At 42.0% G+C, this 20,740-nt stretch overlaps 1 protein-coding gene across 1 annotated transcript in view; it reads left to right on the top strand.

The window, feature by feature from the left end:
- Positions 1–20,235, top strand: part of ISM1 (isthmin 1) — a gene marked incomplete at both ends in the record, with an annotated part of 35,996 nt that extends 15,761 nt beyond the window's left edge. Inside the window, 5 exons of the mRNA XM_080340916.1 lie at positions 5,144–5,380; positions 12,246–12,513; positions 15,519–15,662; positions 17,958–18,047; positions 19,718–20,235. Coding sequence (XP_080197042.1) covers positions 5,144–5,380; positions 12,246–12,513; positions 15,519–15,662; positions 17,958–18,047; positions 19,718–20,235 — 1,257 coding nt within the window. The remainder of the gene's footprint in view (positions 1–5,143; positions 5,381–12,245; positions 12,514–15,518; positions 15,663–17,957; positions 18,048–19,717) is intronic.
- Between the last annotated feature and the right edge of the window lie 505 nt (positions 20,236–20,740).

The following is a 20,740-nucleotide window of genomic DNA, read 5'->3' as shown; positions in this document are numbered from 1 at the left end:
CTTCCAGAGATATGAACCAAGTGACTCCTCGGAGTGAACTGTGGCTGTGAGGCTCAGTACCACCGCATGCTTTCAGCTAGCCACACAGACATTAGACACAAACCCAAGTGATTTGCTTGTTCAACGGGAAAGCCAAGACATAGCTGAGAACAGAACAAAGGTCTTCTGACTGCCTGGACTGGATATGGCATTAATCATACAAGAAATTTTTCTCTATGTATCTCTGATAATGCTTTTCAGCTGTCCCCACTGTCCTCATCCCTCTTCCTACTTGGTTCTGTGCTGCTTATACAAATGATAGGCAAAAAAGGAAATAAAACCCAGGAATTAGATCACCCAAGTTCGTTACAGGTCTTGGATCTGCAGAGGTGCAAGGCTCTTGTAGAACACCGACCGCTGGACAGCCTCCCCAGACTGGGTAATTTTAAAGTGATCGTTTAGCACTAACCTGGAAACACAGGACAGCCTTTAAAATCAAAACAATCTGTTCGGGCAGGTGGGAAATGAAACCAGTCCTAATGGCCATAATGGTTTTCTGTGAAGGCCCCAGGCCTCATTTTGTCTCTGATAGCAATATAATCTTTTATAGCGTCTGTGAAGTTTCCTAATAAGTAAACATTCTTTGTTCCTGGTTGTTGAAGATGCTGTACAGGTGCATCATGAAAGTGCATTGACAGACTGTCGGTTTTCAATTCAAGACCTCTTGTCAAGATCATTTTACAAGATATTTCAAAGGAGTATACAAGAAATAAAAAAGCAATGTAGCTGCAGCAGGGATTTAGTAATAGATTCCCTTGCTGTCTGGGACCTGTTAGGGATATAAGTTGCATCAGTTTTCCCAAATTCTTTCAACTCCACAATTAGCAGTGCCCCTTAGCAAATGTGCCCTTAGTTTGGCAAGTGGGGAGGGAATGAAGGAAGGTAAGAAATACGAAGGGCAGAGAAAGAGCAGCCACTCCAGAATGTTTTCCATAGCTCCAGTCATTCCTCACTCTCTGAATTGGTTCTAGAACTGGGAACGAGATTAAAATAAGGAAGAGGGGAGGGAGATTAATTCGGAGAGAAATTCCCTTTTTCCCTAGTTCGGCATTTTTACAAGTTCCCATTTCTGTTTAACTTCTCTGTGGGGAAGAGAAACTGTACACTTCCCTGCAACTGAAGTCTAATGTGACAGAGGGAGAAACAAAATAGGAGGGAGTTAAAATACCCGTTTTGTTATTGAAAAGTTAAACTGCAGTATCAGGTAGGAAATTTCTCCTGCATGCGGGGTTGTCTCCTGGTGCCTTAAACCCTCGCACGGTCTAAGTCCTGCCTGGATCACCAGCATCAAAGGTTATCCTCACAAAATGCCTGTGAATTGCTCTTCTCCCCTCGTTTATAGATGGACACAAAGACAATGATTGTACTGAAATGCTGCCTCCCTTCTTCAGTGATGGGTGTGGAAAGGTGTGTTCTTCTGTAATACAATATGGCAGATTCTCTTTCTCTCTAGGGTTTATTTTGGTGCCTTGTCACACGGCTATGAATAATGTGTTCCTGTCCTTACATACTGTCCACACTTAGAACACACAGAAATCCTAAGCTGGTTTTGCATTAGGAACTTCTATAAATATCTGATCCCATGTGGCAGCAGGACTGTAGCTGACATCAAGCATGAATAAGCTCTTAAAATCGTCTTAATGGAAAGTTTAAAAGTTGTGAATAATCCTGTTAAATGAAGGGGGAAAGTATTTATTTTAAAATATTTAGAGCTGATGCATCATTTGCGACTGAATTAGAAATGTCATAACTTCAAAGAAACTGAGTCAGTAGTTCAGAATGAAGTGACCTAGCTTTTAAAGGAAGGCAAGCAACGCTGCTTTCCCAAAAGCAATTGGGAAGACAGATTGTGCACACCTAAAAATAAATAGTGTGAAGTATAAATGTGAAATAATGTAGAAATAATAATATAATAATACCTCCTGCCTCCAAAAAGAAAGGCATCTATTAGCACACAAACCCTGTTTTCTCCAAAGACAATGTGGCATTGCAGCAAGGACACACTTTTTCCTGCTGGATTAACCTTGGAAGATCTTTTGACTGAGTTAATGTAGCAGAACAGAGTGAGCCCATATTCTGTTCTTCACATGCAGTTCAAGCTCACTTTTTATTGATTGCAGCTTTTATTATCTTTTTACCAGAAATATACATTTCTAATAATGGTGCAAATCAGTTTAGACACTGTACCAAGAATTATCTACCTTAAAAAAAATAGGCATAGTATTAGTTTTAGTAACTGGAAACTGATGGTCTTTCGCCCGTGGTACTATGAGCAGATAACCAAGATGATCATGCATACTGAGCATTTCTGTTTGCTGATGTTGCAATGTGACAAAGAAGCCCCAAGGAGGCACAGGGTGGGCTTGTCCCAGCGTGAAAGGGTCTGCGAGAGATAACACTGTTTAACTGTGTCATTCCTGCCAGGCCTTAGTCAGCCCTGCTCTTAAACTCCACATTCTCCCCCAAAGTCTGTCACTGTCACTAGAAACATTTACCTGACATTGAACTGGGGTCTTCTGAGCATGTCCCCCCTGAGCAAGCAGAGTGGTCCCTCCTCCTCCTGGCTGCAGCAGCCTTTGGTATAGGGCACTATAGGTAGAAGGCAGTAAGGTATAGCGCATATCCTGGCCCCCTCTTTCTTTTTAGCATTCAACAACCCCATCTCATTCAGTCTGTAATTAATGACAGTCCCTGCCCCAAGCAGCTTGGTAGTGGGCCCGATCAGCCTGATGTCATTACTTTACCATGACAATTTTCTAACTAACTCCATGTGATATTCCATCTGTCTGACACTATTAAAAACTTTTTATATAGCCCTTATTATTGTAGTTGCTGAGCTCCCCGCAAACATCACAGTGAGGAAGGGAAGTGCTGTTATCCCCATCTAGGCACAGAAAGACCATGACCTGCCAAGATCACACAGCGAGTCTTATCAGAGAATTAAGCATGGGACCCTCAAGTCCTTACCCAGCTCTACCTCCATGGTATGTTAATGTGGAGAATCCAGACGCTCCTGAAGTGGCAAGCAGATAGGAAAAGGATGAAATTGTATGTGAGAATTTTATTATTTTTTAATAAAATCTCGCTTTATTTTTAATAAAGGCGAGATTATGGGCATGATACCCAAGAAAAAAGTAGTTAAGTACCACTTTTTAAACTCCTGTGTGAAGTAATTTAATAACAATGCAATTATACTGTCTCAGACATAACTGAGAAGCCATGTAATCCTCATGTGCCAAGAAGTTTGCAGTTAAATTCTGTTTGATAAGTGTTAAGTTCAAGCACTAGCACATGGATAAGGAACCTAAATTTAGATGAATGGGCCTCAGTTTTGTTTCTCAGAACTTGCTGTGTGATTTGCTTTCTACTTTATATCGAATAAGCGGTGTGTTAATGGGTGGCCCACCAAAAGCACCTGAAAGTCCTACCTGGTCTTCAGCAAAGAGCAGCTTTCTTCTTTCAGCCTTCAAACAATACAGACCGTCAGAAGCACATACATTTTTAGCACTGCACACGTATAGTAATTCAGAATGAAATTTTTGCGTCTGTGCTGTGGATAGATGTATAAAAGTATCCTTTTGGTACTTTCAAAGTGTAACCATTCTGATCGTGAAAATACCAAGACAACATTAATGGTCCCAAGTCTAATTTTGCTCCTTAGAAATGCAGTGCTGCAAGAAAGGGAGAGGAGAACCACGTTAGTTTGTGCTTGAGATTATTTCACTTAGTCCCAGATTAACTCTTAGATCTTGGTTTATTTAACTGACTGAATATTTTCCTGTAATGTGCACAGATTGTATTATAAAATCTCTTCAAAGGTCAACCTTGCAAGCAAATAAACACAAAATAAAGAAAAAGGCATTGGAACTGTTATCTATCCGAGAACTTAACAAAAGGTATGCTAGCTTAATTTGAGCCAGGGGAGCTAGATGGAGATTGTGTTTAACCAGAAATGCTGGCAAAATTATGCATCAGTAGAGCCAGAACCACATGTGGCCATTCCACTTTAATTGTGCTTGTTTTAAAAGATACGTCTTTAACATTTACCCTCTCCATGCTTGCTGTCTCTTTATGAACTGTAAATAAAAGCTCCCCAGGCGGTCATATTAAGACCTCAAGCCTTAAATTTTTCTGCTGAGTCATAACCAAAACCTGTGCTGAATCTGCCCTGTGCATTTTTTTGGTAGCCCTAAGAAGATTTGATTCCTATGCTGGTTTTTTCCCCCGAGTCCCCAGGCCAGTCCTAACCCCAGGAGTGAGTGTTTTTATATTAAATATATCCATCTCCTCGCTGAGGTCAAAGGCAGTGGCAGCAGTGCTACTGGTTTGGAGGCAGCCTGCTGTAATGTACTACAAAACCCAAAAGTACGCTCAACAATAACAAAAGCATTAACCGCTGACCTACAACTTGGTGAAATTCAATCCCACCATTAGGCAAACATGAAAATGAGATCCCAGAGGAAGGACAGTTCAGATGGTCAAGACCAGAGAAATTGGATGAGGAACACAGACAATGAGATGGAACTCGCTGCAGGCTGAGGAGAGTGAGGGGGGGTTGCCGGTTCAGCAGTGGGGTCTTTTAATACCATAAATTTCAACATGGACTGAGCAGTCAGTGGTCTTGCTCCACCAAATTGGAAAGGTGTGGATTGGATAGGTGGACTGTTCGGTGGATGAGGAACTGGCTGGTCACACCCAGAGAGTTGTGGTCAATGGCACGGTGTCTGGATGGACACCGGTGGCAAGTGGGGTTGCTTCACATCATCTTTCCAGATTTGCTGTAGGTTAGATGCTCATGTCAATGTGTGGGTGCTCACCGCAAGGCTGCGGCGTTATGGGAACCTGAAAGCGCGAAGCACACGAGTCTGACTTGGTTTACTTACAGATTTGCAACACTGTGCCTAAGTATATTTCAGTGAGAGTCAGATGTGAAACTCATGAGCACTCTAGAACATACCAGTCGTAAGTCCCATGTTCTTCCGTAGGGCGCCACAAGTCTGTGTGCCCTGAGGATTTCCATCACTGGCAGGGAGCTGCAGCCAGGGCACTGGCAGGACCGCACGCTCTCTCCCTTGTTGTTACAGTGTGTTGCTTTTTCCCCCAGAACACACTCGCTGCAGATGACCATTCTTCTGAAGATGGCTTCACCCTGAACCCCGAGGACAGAAGAGAATACCCTGATCTCCAGGCTGCCCACCGGCCGTTCCCAAAGCAGCGATTCAGGCAGGAAAACGGGCATACGTCCCTGCAAAGAGATGGACCCAGATCTTTCCTCCTGGATCTCCCAAACTTTCCTGACCTGTCAAAAGCAGATATCAACGGGCAGAATCCCAACATTCAGGTACAGATTTATGTTAATGTCTGGTTTTTTAATGAGCCGCACAAAATTGTTTTATTGAACCAAGAGAACTTTCAGCCTGGCTTCTATGACGTGCAGTCAGAACACCCTTTCACTAGCACCAAGAGAGAATTAATATAATATACATTATATATCATGGTTTATATATATAATCATATCCTTTTTGTCTTAAGTGGATGGACAGATTTCATTTTTTTCTGAATTTCTCTTTGGATAGTGTTGGTAGCATGTACTAAACCCATCTTTGCTATTGTCATTTTAGAACATATTCTGTTTGTTGATATTATATGCATATTTTAAATTCTCTTCCTCATATTTTGTTACAAAATTTGGTTGTAAAAAGATGCTCTTTTTGTGTGCTATTATAAAATGCAACCATCCCCAAAGGTTATAAGAGAACTTTATAAGGTTATAAGAGTCTTTAAGTTGCAGCTCAAAATGTGATCCTCTGTGTGGAACTGAGACTTTTAATTTCTGCAGCAGCTACCCGCAGTAAAAAAAAGTTGTCTGCAAGAAACTTTATTATATGTTATTCCCCAAACTGTTCTTGGGTTTGGAATTGGCTCTTACAAGCCACTTCCATCTTGAAACTTCATGGATTAGAAAAAGGAAAAAATTAGTGATTTGGTTTTAATTCAGAGCCTTAAAGCAAAATTGGCATTAATAAGCAGTCTTTTCTAACCAAAACAATAAATTGAAGTGTTGTTCTGCCTAAGATGTGCTTATAAAAACAATACACTAATAGAACTGGTTTTCCAGTTAAATTAATTCCTGGCTTTTTATAATCCCTCAGCCCACAAAATTACCATCCTTTTGATATGCCTGAGAAGTACATTCATAAAGATATAATAGATCTACTGGCAGGAGACGGACACGATTGGGCAAGGACAGGCCATTCCAAGTTGAGTCTCCATTATGTCACAGATGGCTTGGGAGGTTAAGAAGCCTCGCAGGTTGGGATCAGTGCCCGTCCAATACTTGATGGGCCGAGGTAGTAAACGTGTTCAACATGTGGTAACTGTACGCATCCCTCACGCGAGGAGACGCCTTCCAGAAAGCCCTAGGTAGGGAAGCTATAGGGGCCCCAGATTGTGGCTTGAGGTAAATAACATCACTGAGCAGGATGTAAACCGCAGAGGAGGACAGGAGGAAACAAAAACCTTCTCTGATTAGTAACAGCGTTTAATGTTTAGACCCAGGAAACAGATAAATAAGATGGAAACATTTCCCTGGCTTGTCTTTATAGTAACTGACCTTTTTTCCACCACCTGATCCTGCAAATGTGTCAGCAAACTGTCAGCAGTTTTGCTGGACACAGAACTGGGACGCCTGGGCCTGTGAACTGGGAAACACTGGGCGACATGAATCACAGAGCTCTTGTGCACAAGGATCATCGCTTTCAGAAACAGGCTCCCTAAGTGCTGCATTATTTTGAGCCTGCTCAGGGATATACAAAGCTGCTTTAATTTCCTGGTTGACAGTCCTGTAGCAGGGCAGGCCTCATGGAGATTAAACTCCAATTAATTCATTACAGAGTCAATTAAAGTTTATTTCTTTGCCTAAAGGTCATAAAAGGTGGCCCACTCTTTTGGGAAAAGCAGGATTTTAGTGAAATCTTGCTCATTAAACAGTACCGTACTGATCTGAGTGGAAATAATGACACTTTTTGACTTGCAGTTTTCTCATCAGCTGTTCGGCAGGTGAGAGCAGAATTGATACTAATTTTTCTTTTTGCACAATGGCTTTGGGCTCTTAAGTTACAATCCTGGGGGTGTTAATTTTCAAGTCCTCCTAGGAGAGTAGGTTGGCAAGCAGAAAAAAGCCTGTGTGCGTTAATCTAGCAGAATGGCCACATTACTTCTCAAAGACCCACAACTTCTTTTCCCTTCCACTATTACAAACCTGCACAGACCATAAATAACATTTTTAAGGGGAATTATACCTGAAAAATTTGAAAACCTAATAAACAGATATAAAACTCAGCCTGAAAAAGCAGGTTGAAAAGATACTGCAGTGAGTTCTCTTTGTGGCCATTCCTTCTCTCGTCTCCCCTGAGAGAGCAGTTGCTGTATCATGACTTAGTTGTGTGGTCTTTGGAATGGATGGAGATCAGAAAACCATCACAGGAGTTCAGAAAATGAACACGTCCCCAGGTACTACTGTATTTATCACGTGGTAATCAAATATCAGTAGAGTGAATTGCCTTCTAGACAAACCTCAGAATCGGCAGTCAGAGCTACAGTAATCCAAATAACATTTGACTCCTTGCAGCAAGACCAGGAGGACACTTGCTGGTCTTTCTGTGGTGCCTTGTAAAATCTCCCGACATTCCAAGTGGCATTTTATGCTTTAGCATTGCATCCACGCTGGTTGGTTGAGAGTAACTGTGGTAGCTGCTGCTGAGCAAAGGCTGGCTGTTTGGTTTGCAGGTTGGTCTGTTTGGGTTTTCTTTTTTTCGTTCTTTCTTTTTGTCATTTTAACTATTCTGTCGACGCCTGACAGACTTCTAGACAAGAAGACAATTACAAAAACTGATCACATATTTTGTTTGGATTTCCTTTCGCAAGTGGAGAATCCGTTTTGTGTTGGTTTGTGCTCATTTGATAAACTAGCTATAGGCTAGGCAGTCTTTGTCAGAGTAAGACAGAATTGTTTTTACTCCTTAGTAACAGAAAGGCGTGACATGGGTGGTGTGTAGGAACCTGCTCATTTCCCATTCCCGATGAGTTTTTCTTGTCTGTTCCAAGCAACCTCCTATAACCTCTCGGCTCTTCTCTGCAGCAGATCCTCTATTTGGAGCCTGGAAAACTGAAGTAAATCAGTATGTGATTAAATTTGTTGTGCTTGTTATCCTCTCTTTGAGCTGTGAGATTGGTAATAATTGATAGGAGTGATTTTAAGCCAGAAGAATTGAATGCTGCCTGCTTGGTGATATGCTGTCTTTGTCATTTTGTGTGAGGCCTGTGGGCCATATCCGGCAGTCATGCCACTCCAGTGCTGCTGTGTTACCTTATTTATGCTCTTTGCTATCTATTCAGTTTCTGCCCTCTCTTTAAAAAATATCTACACAGAACCACCGGCTCTAGGAACCTGCAAAACTGCAAAGAAACAAGGCAGTGTGATCTGCCTTGAAAAAATTGTTGTCTTCAAACCAACTCATCTCCAGGTTCATCCATGCCCATTTTCCTCACCTCTATCTTTATCATGTCATCTTTAACACATTTTATTTGATGTATATTTAGGTAGCATTTATATTTACCCTTTGAAGCCGCTGCTTTCACTGCACTGGAAAGCAACACCCTCTCAGTATTGTCACCAAAAACTCAGCACTGTCTGTAATACTGAGCTGTGTCCAGAGAACTGTCCTAAGTGAGCTCTCATGACAGAACTGGTGTCACTACCGATACCGTTTTAACTGAAGTTACGTGGTGTAAACCTACATTTACCATTTCAGTGTCTTATAATGAACTCAGTTCTGCTGTTGTAGGTACCTCATTGCTGACTTAAAATGGCAAGTTCTGCATTAAACTTTGCATCAGCTGCATGAAGGAAACAGGCAGAAATGTTGTAGCACAATATTGCCAATGTAGTTCTTCCTGAGACATTATCTTCCAGTTGCCTAGGGCAATGTTTACGCCATTGAAGTGAATTCAGAAACATTGTCTCAGTAAACAGGATGAAGTAAACAGAACTTTTTGTGCACTCCAACAGGCAGGAATAATATTTATCTTCTCTATATTTTTGGCCAGGAGAAAATTGGATGTTGGTGTCTCAAGACATCTGCGCTTGATACATTTGTTTCCTTAGAAAGTGACTGCAAATCTGTTGTTTTAAGGTACCTATGCCAATCGCTTTTAACAATTTTTAGAGGAACATCCTTATTTATAGCTCACCCAACCATAAAAGAAGTGGCTTTATTTTAGGTTTGAATACTTCTGGAGATGTTTGTGGATTTATACAAGAAACATGTTACCACAGACATTTTGGGAAGCTTGAGGATAAATAATCTTTACAGTTTTGATAATCACTGGAAGAAGAAAACAGAGAAAACAAAGTCTTTAAAATAGTGTCCAAGATAGAAATACTAAACTAGGTCTATTTTTTAATTTTTGAGAGAACATGTTTTTGTTGGAGTAGTTATACAGCATGAAAACTTTTCCAGAGCTGCTTTAAATGTCCATTTCTAATCGCTGTAGTTCTGGATCTGATTTCTTTTTTTTCATTTTTATAAATGAGCCCCAGTACAGAAACCAATCAAACAAGATACACGTTTGTGTATCATGTATATGTAGATGTATTTGTGTGTGTATAGCCATGGGCTAATGTTGTTAGGATTGTCAGTACTAGAAAGAATTCAGTGAATGCTGATTTTTCAAAATTTTACAGAGAGATAGAGGAGCAATTGTTCCCCAAAGCACCAGCCTCTTCTCATGCCTCTGCCCTCACTTTTGGGTAACACCATGGAGGGATTCCTGGGATTACTCACTGATTTCCTCCCTGCCTGGAAGGTGCATTAGAATTAGATGGGATTGGGCAGAGCAAAGCTGAGTCCCTGGAAACAAACAGAACTAGACTCATCTTATTTTTAATTGCCAAGAGTGGCAGTTCACACAATCCCAGGATTCTTCATAGAATTTCTTTCACTCTGTGTTTTTTATGCCACATGTTAAAAAACCAGCTTGATAATCAAAGCTTAAAACAGGGGAGAGGGGACTATAGGTGTGTGTCAGACTGCCACACTGGATTTTGCTTGTTTAGTTTTCTAATAGACCATTTTAAAAATCCATATGGTTCTTCAAACTGTACCTGCCTGAGACCATGGAAGTTCATCCCATCTCACTACCAGGTAACTACAGATTACCCAAGCAAATGGAATGATTATCAAGTGTCCCCTGCCTTTATTTATGAGAGGATTTTGTTTGGTTTTGGGGTTTGTTTTGTTTTCACTTTGCTGAGTCATTACTTACAGAGTTAATGTGGTCTTAAAAATACTTGCTACTGAAGTGCTAGAGTCATACTAATTGTGAGGGGGCACTGCTGAAGCCCCGCGCCGGGCCAGCAGCGCACAGTACGAGCCGCTCAGTCACACTATTTCCGTTCACTTATTGTGAGAACTCTGTTTTGCTTGGATAGATGTAACAATTTTGACTCCCCAAACTAACCCTGGTGTTTTCAAACTTATGAAATCCATTTTAATTCTTGGTCTGTAGAAACTGAGGTTAAATGAAGTAATCATTCCAATTCCATATTTAGTCTGGGAGTAAAATATCTCTTGTGTAAAGATGCTATTAGGCTGACAACTGCACTCTCCCTCGCTCTTGCTCCCAGTGGAGCTTCTTAGTAGCCTCAAAGTTGTTTCATTTCAATGCTTGGTCTACGGTCAAATGCAAAGTATGAAATAGATGCAAAATGTCCTTTCTACAAAAAAGGTGTTGTCGTGTCTGGGCAGCTGTGTCTGCAGCTATGGCAGTGGTTCCGTTTGCGTCCCGTGTCACACTCCTCTGCGGATCACAGGTAGCTGAAGAAACACGGACACTCTTTTCTCTCTTTTTCTTGGTTTTGTGCCTTCTGATTTTTGCTAATAACAATGGTATAAAACTAAACCTTGTATCCAAAAGCAACTCCATAGAGCCATGTAAATGACTTTTAGCATAATAGTACATGATTCTGTTTTTCCTGACTTTACACAACCTGATTTTCATGGAGCACTGTCTGGAAAGATTGCTTTGTAAATCTATGAAACATGAAGAGCACTTCCATACCTGTTAAAGATTACAGGTGTGTCTGATAGTCACATCTGAACCACGGTTGTTTAGCCAGTCCAGTGTAATCACTGAACCACATAAAGCATCAGAGCATTTGATGATTTGTGGCCACACTGTCCTTGCTTCACAAAGACAAGGTTTCTGAGGTTTCCTACCTAAATAGCCACCTATATGCATGCACACTATTTATCTAAGACTTTCATAATTACCCATTGTACAGCACAGAAAAGGAGTAATCAAGGGTAGTGCCTGTGCAGAATTATATCTATGTTCATGATGTCTGTGAGGGAATTGGGCAGCAAACATTAAATCTTGGCTCTGGGCTTGTGTAGAAACCTTAAAGGTTTGTGTATCATTATATGCTCCAGCGCAGAATGGGACCTACTTCAGACAGCTCAGCAGCCAGGGACCTGCTCGGCGATGGCTGGAATCGCTGCTGGCTCTCATGTTCCGTGTGTGTGGTTTCCCGTAGCGCTGACAGCCCACGCTGATATGTGACGGAAACACTGGTGTTGCGGGGAGGCCGTGCAGGGGGTTAGGCTGAGCTGTCGCCAGAGGGCACAGCAGCCACAAACCCGGCAGAGACCTTGGGCTCTGCATCTTCCACCTTCGCACTCATGCACTGACTTAGCTCTGTCTGGAGTCAGTTCAAGTCCCTGGAATGTGCTCTGCAAGCTGGTGTGCTTCATCCTTGCCTCCAATTCAGCCTCAGCGTAACTAGAGTAACAGATCTGCTTTTCTTTTTCCTGGTCATGTATGTTGAGGTTTAAACATCTTTTCCCCATAAGGCAGAAAATTCTGCTGCAAAGGTTTTAAACACAGCATGAGTTACTATTTTGTGCAGGATTTTTCCTAGCCTTTGTTCCAAGGTCTGATTCAGCAGAGGTAGCAGAAGGAATCACTCAGCCGCTGCGTATCTCCAGGCTCAGTAATCCACATGTGGTTTACAACAAGTGAACCCTACACTATTACACAGCCCCTTTGCAAGGCATCACCAGGCATTTGTCTTCACTGTATAGAAAGTTTCCCAGTGACTAGGAGGACACAGTGACTGACAGGCTGCTCTGTTTTGAATCCCACAGGTTACCATTGAAGTGGTGGATGGCCCTGACACCGAGGCAGACAAGGATCTGCAGAAAGAAAGCAGCAAGCCCAGCTGGCCAGTCCCATCACCCGACTTGAGAAGCTGGTGGCAGAGGTCCTCCACCTTGACCCGCATGAGCAGCGGTGACCAGGACTACAAGTATGACAGCAACACTGAGGACAGCAACTTCCTAAACCCTCTCAGTGGGTGGGATGGTCACACACCCAGTCACCGGACATTTGAGTCCAAGGAGCAGCCAGAGTATGGTAAGTTTGTGTTCCAGGCTTTTTACAGGCATCTTGGGATTGTAAAAACGAGGTTGGGGGAAATGAGAATGGTGAGGCATCGCTGAAAGGAGGCCAAGCAAAACATAAATTTTCGACATGTGGCTTTTGTTCATCAGCTTTTAAATACAAATCTGTGCAGATGCACAAGCTGTACTGTGGTAGCTGCATTCCTCTAGTAAGTCTGTAATCTTGAAAAATCATACCAGTTATCCCATAAGAGGACCTTTTTTTAGTCGCAAGAGTGCTTTTTTTAAAGGCAAAGGAAACAAGGTTTCATATTTATTTTTAGAGTAAGGATAAGTACAAATTTAGAATCATGTGGTGGTTTGGGAACCAAAATACAATTATTGGATAAATAAGCAAAATCTAAAATGTGGTAGTATTTGGTGAATACATAAATAAGATGAATTATGTTGGTGCATGTGTGGGGAGTGGCATATGCAGCAGGAACATTATGTATTTGCGTGTGTAATTCTCTTCCAGATGTGTCATGGCAAAACCAATTGTTTTCAGCTTGTTGTATGAAAGAGTTGCAGAAACTAGAACCAGAGAGGAGCTACAGTTATTCACTGCCCCAGTGGGCTGTAACTGGCCACATGGGAATGACTCACAGGAGGTGGACTCCTTAATGTGTTCACAGGTAGCTCAGAGCCTCTCGGATTTAATTGTATGTAAATGCATTGTAGTTAGCACAGGGTTTCAAATGTATGTAGTTACCATAGGGTTTCAAAGCCACAGTACTTTCACCCTGGCACTTCTGTTGCATTCCCTAGATACTGCAGAGGTGCTGTCATGCACTGATTCAGTCTTATTTTTCCCCTGTTTTGGTTAACTTTAGGACCTAGAGCCTTAGCAATTGAGAGAGAGACTTTTCATGGAATGGTGCATTTAAACATACACATATGTATTCAGTTTTCTAGCCAGAAGATTGTCTGTCCCTTCCTTTTGCACCTGCATTTATTTGTGAGCTCACTTTATTACCAAGAATTCATATATTAGGTAGTTATTAATTTAGGTAAAATAAAATTGCTTTCATAAATAATTGTGGTAGGAAAAAAAATAATTACAAATATAAGAACAGGAAGAACAGGTTGAAGTCCAGTTGAAAACCTCATGTGGTATATTTAATAGTAGATACTGTGTGTTTCATAGTGCAGTATAACACTAGGTAGGTAGGTCTAAAAATTACCCTAGAGCTCCCTGCCGTACACCAGAGCACGTTACTAATTGGAAAAGACTCCTGGCTTTCTTACTGACTCAAAATGTTGTGTGCCAGTGGCCTTGGCCAGGAGGATGCAGCAGCAGGTCCTGCCCACCATGGTGCTTTTGTGCTAGTTCCACCCGCTGACCTGTTCACACATTTCAGGGCCCCCATCTCCCTCATCCTGCACCTGCTCACCTGCCCTCTGCCTCACCAGCCACATGGAGGAAGTAATTCAGAGCTGGAAAAGAGCTGGGAAGGAGAGCAGGGCCAGGGCGAGAGAGCAGATCACATTGTCCAAAGATGTCTGATGCCTCTTCAGACTGCTGTAGTGCTCACCTCTTGGTGAACCCCAGAATCGCGGGTCTGTGTGCACAGACAGTAGAGATGTTCCCACCCACAGCGCACCATGGACACCTGAGTCAGGTGTGGTGGCTTCCCAGTCAGTAGCAGTGCAAGAAAAGGAGGAAAAGCACGTAAGGTCCTTGCCACGAGGAACTCGCATCTAGGCAGCTTGCTACAAGTTAGATATATAACCTTCCCATACTCCTGGCAATAAATGTTTAATAGCACCCCACAGAGTTGTCGTCAGTCATTACATATGGTACAAATCAAGTTACATGTTCTACTAACCAGCTCAGGAAGCCCACAGACAGCATGGCAGTGGAGGGTGAGCAGGAATTGTGTGTGTAGCACAGAGGACAGTGCAGGCAGGGATCTGTCACTGTTTCTTGTCTGAATATACACATTCAGCCTATAGCTAGACAGCAGGGCTGGCCCAGGGTCACTAAACCAAATTTTGCTTTGCTATCAGTACTGGTTTAACACAAAAGAGCAAAGGTCACAAGTTTTGATCACGGGATCAGTTAAATATCTCCCGTAGGTTGCAGAGAGATCCTTTAAGCCAGAAATTCCCTAGCAAGACACTATGTTCAACAGGGGAGGCCAGCGGGAAGGCAAGAAAACTGGGATCGGTTCCTGGACTCCATTTGGTGTCTTTCACAAGGTGGGATGTGCACCAGTGACCTCAGCAAACAAAGGAGGCTGGTTCTAAGGGGTTTAGAGACTTACAGTGGTACCGGGCCATGGTGGTGCAGTCTTGGTATCGCTCACCCTTGGCTGTTTCCTGGAAGAGAATAAAGTTGTGTTTCATTTTTTCAGAAGGTTCCTGCTAGTAAGCAGTCAGATTCGGTGTCATTTCATAATTCGCATGAAACACTACAAATTGCATGTTGTTCCGGGTGCAAGATGCCTATGCGGTTTCCTATATTCATGGCAGTATTACTGTAATATCTGCCTGAAAAACAACAAAACTGCAATTTTCATGCATGACTCTCAGCATTGTGGCCTAAAAATTAATTACGTGAGTATTGTTGTGCAATTACTGTGTGTTTTGAAAAGTGGAAAAAATCAAACTTATTATTTATCCTGTGCCTGATTAGTCTGTGGTCAGAAAACATTCCTATATACAGCGAAATTATGTGAATAGAAGTGTACTGTTAGTTCATGACCCTGCTATGCAGCTGAGGATTCTCAGCTGCCAAAAGGTCAAAAGAGAAAGGAAATATTTTTTCAAATAATGTTGCATGCATTTCCCTGAGGAACATCAAGTGTGAAAACCATTTAAACAGCAGGCTCACGCCTGGCGTTTAGCCCAGGCTTCAGGTAGAGACATCTGGATTCCATTCGTGTTTTGCCTTCTTAATAAAAAACACTACACGGTAGTTTTGGGTAGTAGGAGTTTTGTTTCTTCATTTCCTTCCTCATCTTTGTTCTTCCACAGATTACATTGATGGCGAGGGAGACTGGAGCCTGTGGTCCCTTTGCAGCGTCACCTGCGGGAGCGGCAGCCAGAAGCGGACGAGGTCCTGTGGGTACGCCTGCACCGCCACCGAGTCCCGCACCTGCGACAGGCCCAACTGCCCAGGTGTGACCATGTTCACGTCAACTGCCGGCACAGGGGGTGGGGAGAGGCGGTCGAGACCATTTTCAAGGCTTTTTATGAAATGGCAGGTTCTTTGCTAGTAATAATACGCTGCTAGATGCAGGCTACTATCCCCTGGGACTTACAAGACACATACAGGCTTTTTTTAGGTTACGGCAGTAATTTTTTGTGCACAGTACGATTTGTATTCCAAATCTACTCTCCTGAAACAAATTTGTACTAATTTTAGAATTTTAAAGCAGCTGTGCTGTTACCTCAGTGAGCTCGTTTTGCTGTGCAGTGAATGGTTATGCTTGTGTTGTGAACAAATAGCTCTCTTCCAGTCATATGGCTTGAAAGTTTTGTGCCCTATATATACAGAGTTGCTTTAAGACTGCATGTGTATTAATAGGAAAACAATACTTTAAATACCTGCTTTATGTTTCACTCCAGAGATTTTGGGTTCATTGGGTGTTTAGCTACAAAGTTTCCTGCCCCAGAAAGTCAAATGTTAAGATGAAAATGTCATCTCTGTTTCATTACATGTTGCTTGATAATTGGAGAATTATAAAACAGCAAGTTTGCTTCTGCAACAGCTGTGAACAGTGGGATGAAGGAATGTATAGTTTTGGCTGGAATGTGTTCAGAAAATATGGCCAAGGAGCCTCACCTTAGCTCCTGTCTGTCTCCAGGCACTGACATTTAAATGCCAGTGAGAGATGTGTCTGTACCATCAGGCAGTTTTTGCTTTGGTAAATGCAAGGCTGAGCACTCCAGCCTACATCATAAAAACGTAAAGCTGCTATGGAAAACTTTCCCATGGTGTTCTTTCAATGCTGCTGCGTGTCTGGATTTAGGCAAGTTTGTAATGCAGTAGTTGCCACAATGCATGGGATATGTGCAATTTCATTACTTCCCGAGATGGGAGAGAAGTAAAAACACATGCCGTGGTGGTATGCATTTCACTGAGTTTACTTAATGACTCAGAAAGGCAAAAATTCTTAAACTGTAGGTCAGGTTTTTTTTGATGGGAAGTAAAATGTCAGCAGTGATGGAGAGCAGACTTAGGAGCCTCAGTGAGAGAGTTGGAGCAGTTTCTCACTCACAGATAGATGCGTATGGCCATTGCAAGGTAATGACTGCGAGGCTGCTCAGGAGAAAAATGTTTCTGGATGTTCTCATACATCCTAAAACCTCAATAATAAGGGGTTAATTCCAGAAGAAAGGATGTAGCCCCCAGTTATATTCTCCAGTATTTATTACCAGCTCGCATCAAACAGTGGCAAACTTGAAAAAATATATTATGTCATATACCAGACCCCCAACGATCAGCAAGCAAAATATATTCACTCTTTGAGACTGTGCTGACATTTTTAAAATTACAAGGGCAAAGCTCAGCTTCTGCTGTTTACAATTCCAGCAGTGAATTACTGCCTTATAATGGGTTCTTGGGTATCTGTTATTCTGCATCTACTGCTGGAGCTAAGGCAAAACCCTATGATAATTTTATTGAAAAGCAGCCTGAGGCTGTTTTGAAGCTTTGCAAGCCACTATTATGCCCTGGTTCAGGAGATCAGGAGAAAGTTCATTGGCAAGAAGATGGATGGTGAAGAGACTTCATTATTAACCATACAGTCATCACATATTAAAGAGCTTTCTGCTCTCTTTGGAGGTCTTTAATTTAACAGAGAGGAAAAAAAAAAAGACAAAACCTGTTCAGATGCTTCTTTGAAGAGTCATTTGTTTTAAGGCTACATAGCACAGAAACATTAGGGAAACACTAGGCTGGTCGGTAGGCCAAACTAAAGCAGCGAAGAAAGGACGCTCACTTTGTCAAGATAAATTAATATGTTTTCTGGTAATCCATGTTTCTCTCTACTGAGAGCAAACACTGAGGTTGTTGGAAGATCCTGATATCTTAAGATCCTGATGTTTTATTTGGTTTTTATTGAATTACTGGGAGATGCTTGCAAGCCTTGTGTCAGGAAGAGGAGGAACAAAATAGGTTCCCCCAATGCTGTCACTGCACTGGGTTCATAACTAACCAGTTTGTTGCTTAAATAAAATCTAAGCACTCAAATTTGAAAACTTTTGACCTTGGGGCTAAGCTAATGCGTTGTCTTCCTAACACCAGATTCCCTGGTCGTTGTACTTTCAAATGAGCGCTCCCTCCAGCAGCAACTCCAGATTATACCCTGCCAGACAAAGCACCTTGAAGGAGCGGGTGGCAGGGAGGCAGTTGGGTGCATTGTGTTGTGGCAGGAAAACACCAGCAGTGCTGACATGTGTTTGTCCTAGGGATCGAAGACACCTTCCGGACAGCGGCCACAGAAGTGAGCCTACTCGCGGGAAGTGAAGACTTCAACGCTACCAAACTGTTTGAAGTTGGTAAGCAGCCTAGTCAGTCTTTCAGTAATAGATAAGGGACTTCCTGAGTTTTTCCTGGTTTGATTCTCACTGCGGGACCAAGATTTTGAGTTTACCATTAAAAGTGTCAGTAAAAAGGGCCATTTATAATCTTACTTAAGTTAATGACCTGAACCTTAGATTACTTCTGTGGTTGAATCTTTCTCCTCTTAACTCTTAGCAAATGTCTGTGCCTTTTATTATGAAATGGTAATTCTCTGTCCTAGTTCAGCAAAGAGGCTTAAGGCTGGACTCTAACAGAGGAAGAAAAATCTAACACTGTTTAGCATTTTCCTGAAATAGCTTCGAACACATAAAAATATAAAGGCATTTTAGGTACAGCTGTCACGTTAAAAAAAATGACAATTACTTTTATGAGCACGCATAGCTTTTATAACTGTGTATGCTGCAGTAGGGTTAGCTAAAGCAATTTTATAGACATGACAATACTGACCTATGTAAACCTCAGTCCAACATCTATAATGTTCTGATTTCATCCTTCCAATGAAACCATAGCATGGCCACTCTCAGACACTGGATGCTGGACTAATTGGATAAATAATGTAATCCAGCACCTCCCTCCCATGGTGGTAGAAAACAATAGTTAATGACAGCAGGGATAGGACTGTTTGAGGAGATAGAAAAACAGGACACAGATCACTAAGTAAATATTTTGCAAGAATGTTTGCTGTAAGAGGTCCCAGCCTTTGCCTTACTCCAGAGCCCTGTTAAGTAGCTGTGGAGCAAGACGTGCACGTTTTTTATGAAAGCCCATAGCATGATACAGACACCTTAAATAATGTTTTAGGTAGGAGACATTTGACTGAATTCTCCCAAGACTCTTGCAAAATAATGAAGTGCCAGTATTAAATATGCTACTAGTCTATAAATCTCTTTAATCCCAGCTATAGATCATGGCTCTAGTGCCATTAAGTCTTCTTAATGTACAGACACTGATATTATGACACATGCCCTTTTAGAATCTGAATCTTTTTTTTTGCTGCATTTGTGAGAAGCCAGCCAAGATGTCCAGCTCTATGGTTGAACTACAGCTGCTTGAAATACCCCTTTGGAAGATGGACAACAAATAGAAAGAAGTATTTGTTAGTTCAAAGAAAAGCTGAATTAGGGCTTAATAATGAACTTGAGAAAAAGTAATCCTGGCCTTGTTTGCCATCTTGGTACTTCTAGCATCATGAGGAACTTAATCCTTCAACAGCTGAATCTGCTGTTCTGACAAGTTGAGTGTGTGAAGTAAGGGTTTAAACTGGAGACTGGCTTCAAATCACCGTCCTTTCCCTATTTCAGTTCTGTCGCATGACAATGTCTTTTGTGCCACATGGGGATATCAGCAGCTTAACTAGAATTCACCAGATAGAGAAATGTCAGAGATTCTTGTCAGAGATTCTTACCAGTGCGGTGCTGCACTGTTAACTCCAACTAGCACTGCCTGAGGCCCTAAAGGCGGTTGCAGGTGTGATTTCTTTATCTTACAAGACAGCACATTAACACGTTGTGGGCAGGGACTCAAGCTTTGACAGCCCTTTCTTTCTTAAGCAAAGCACTGAACAGTTACGCTTTGTTATCATTGATCATAGGAACTGGGATGCTGCATAACGTATCTTAAGTTTCCATTTCCTGCCCTTAAACAGATACTGATAGCTGTGAGAGATGGATGAGCTGCAAAAGCGAGTTCTTGAAGAAATATATGCACAAAGTGGTCAACGATCTTCCCAGCTGCCCATGCTCCTACCCCAGAGAAGTTGCATACAGCACTGCTGAAATCTATGATCGAATTAAGAGGAAAAACTTTCGCTGGAAAGATGCAAGTGGTCCAAAGGAAAAACTGGACATCTATAAGCCCACTGCACGATACTGCATCCGCTCCATGCTCTCTTTGGAAAGCACGACGCTCGCAGCACAGCACTGCTGCTACGATGATAATATGCAGCTCATCACCAGAGGGAAAGGGGCAGGTACGCCAAACCTGATCAGCATCGAATTCTCAGCAGAACTCCATTACAAAGTGGACATTCTGCCTTGGATTATATGCAAAGGTGACTGGAGCCGATACAATGAGGCACGGCCTCCAAACAATGGGCAGAAGTGTACAGAAAACCCTTCAGACGAAGACTATTACAAGCAATTTCAAGAAGCAAGAGAATACTGAGAAGATTTTCCTCCTCTTCAGACACAAAGTAGCATTCGTTTCCTGGATGCCAAAGAACTGATAACAGCTGCTGCACAGTCTCCTTGACAGGGGTTGATCAGTTTCTTTCTAATGAATGTATATAGCTGTAAGATAATACATAAGTATTTTTCTTAGTGTGTGTAATTTATAAACACATATCTCTCTGTCTCACACACACCAATTTTTACATACAGACATACATAAAATTTGTCCTGGTAGGATTTTATACTGCAATAACATTCATTTAATAATGTGCATTTCATTTTATTCCCCAACTATAACATTAAGCAGGGGGGGGAGCAGGGGTGCAGCTGCCATCGCCATCCCAAGGCCCCAGCTAAGGAGGGCACATATTTAAAAGTTGTTATAAACAACAGGCTTGAAGAATATTCATCCATATGGGAATGGTTTACAAGATTAATGCACCTACAGCATCAGTTTTCTCTATAATTGATTTCATGATTAGTCATACCTAAGAAAGGAA

Source organism: Nesoenas mayeri (genome assembly GCF_963082525.1).
Source record: "Nesoenas mayeri genome assembly, chromosome: 3".
NCBI classification, from domain to species: domain Eukaryota; kingdom Metazoa; phylum Chordata; class Aves; order Columbiformes; family Columbidae; genus Nesoenas; species Nesoenas mayeri.
The sequence above is the reverse complement of the archived record's forward strand: the minus strand, read 5'-3'. Positions and strand labels throughout refer to the sequence as shown.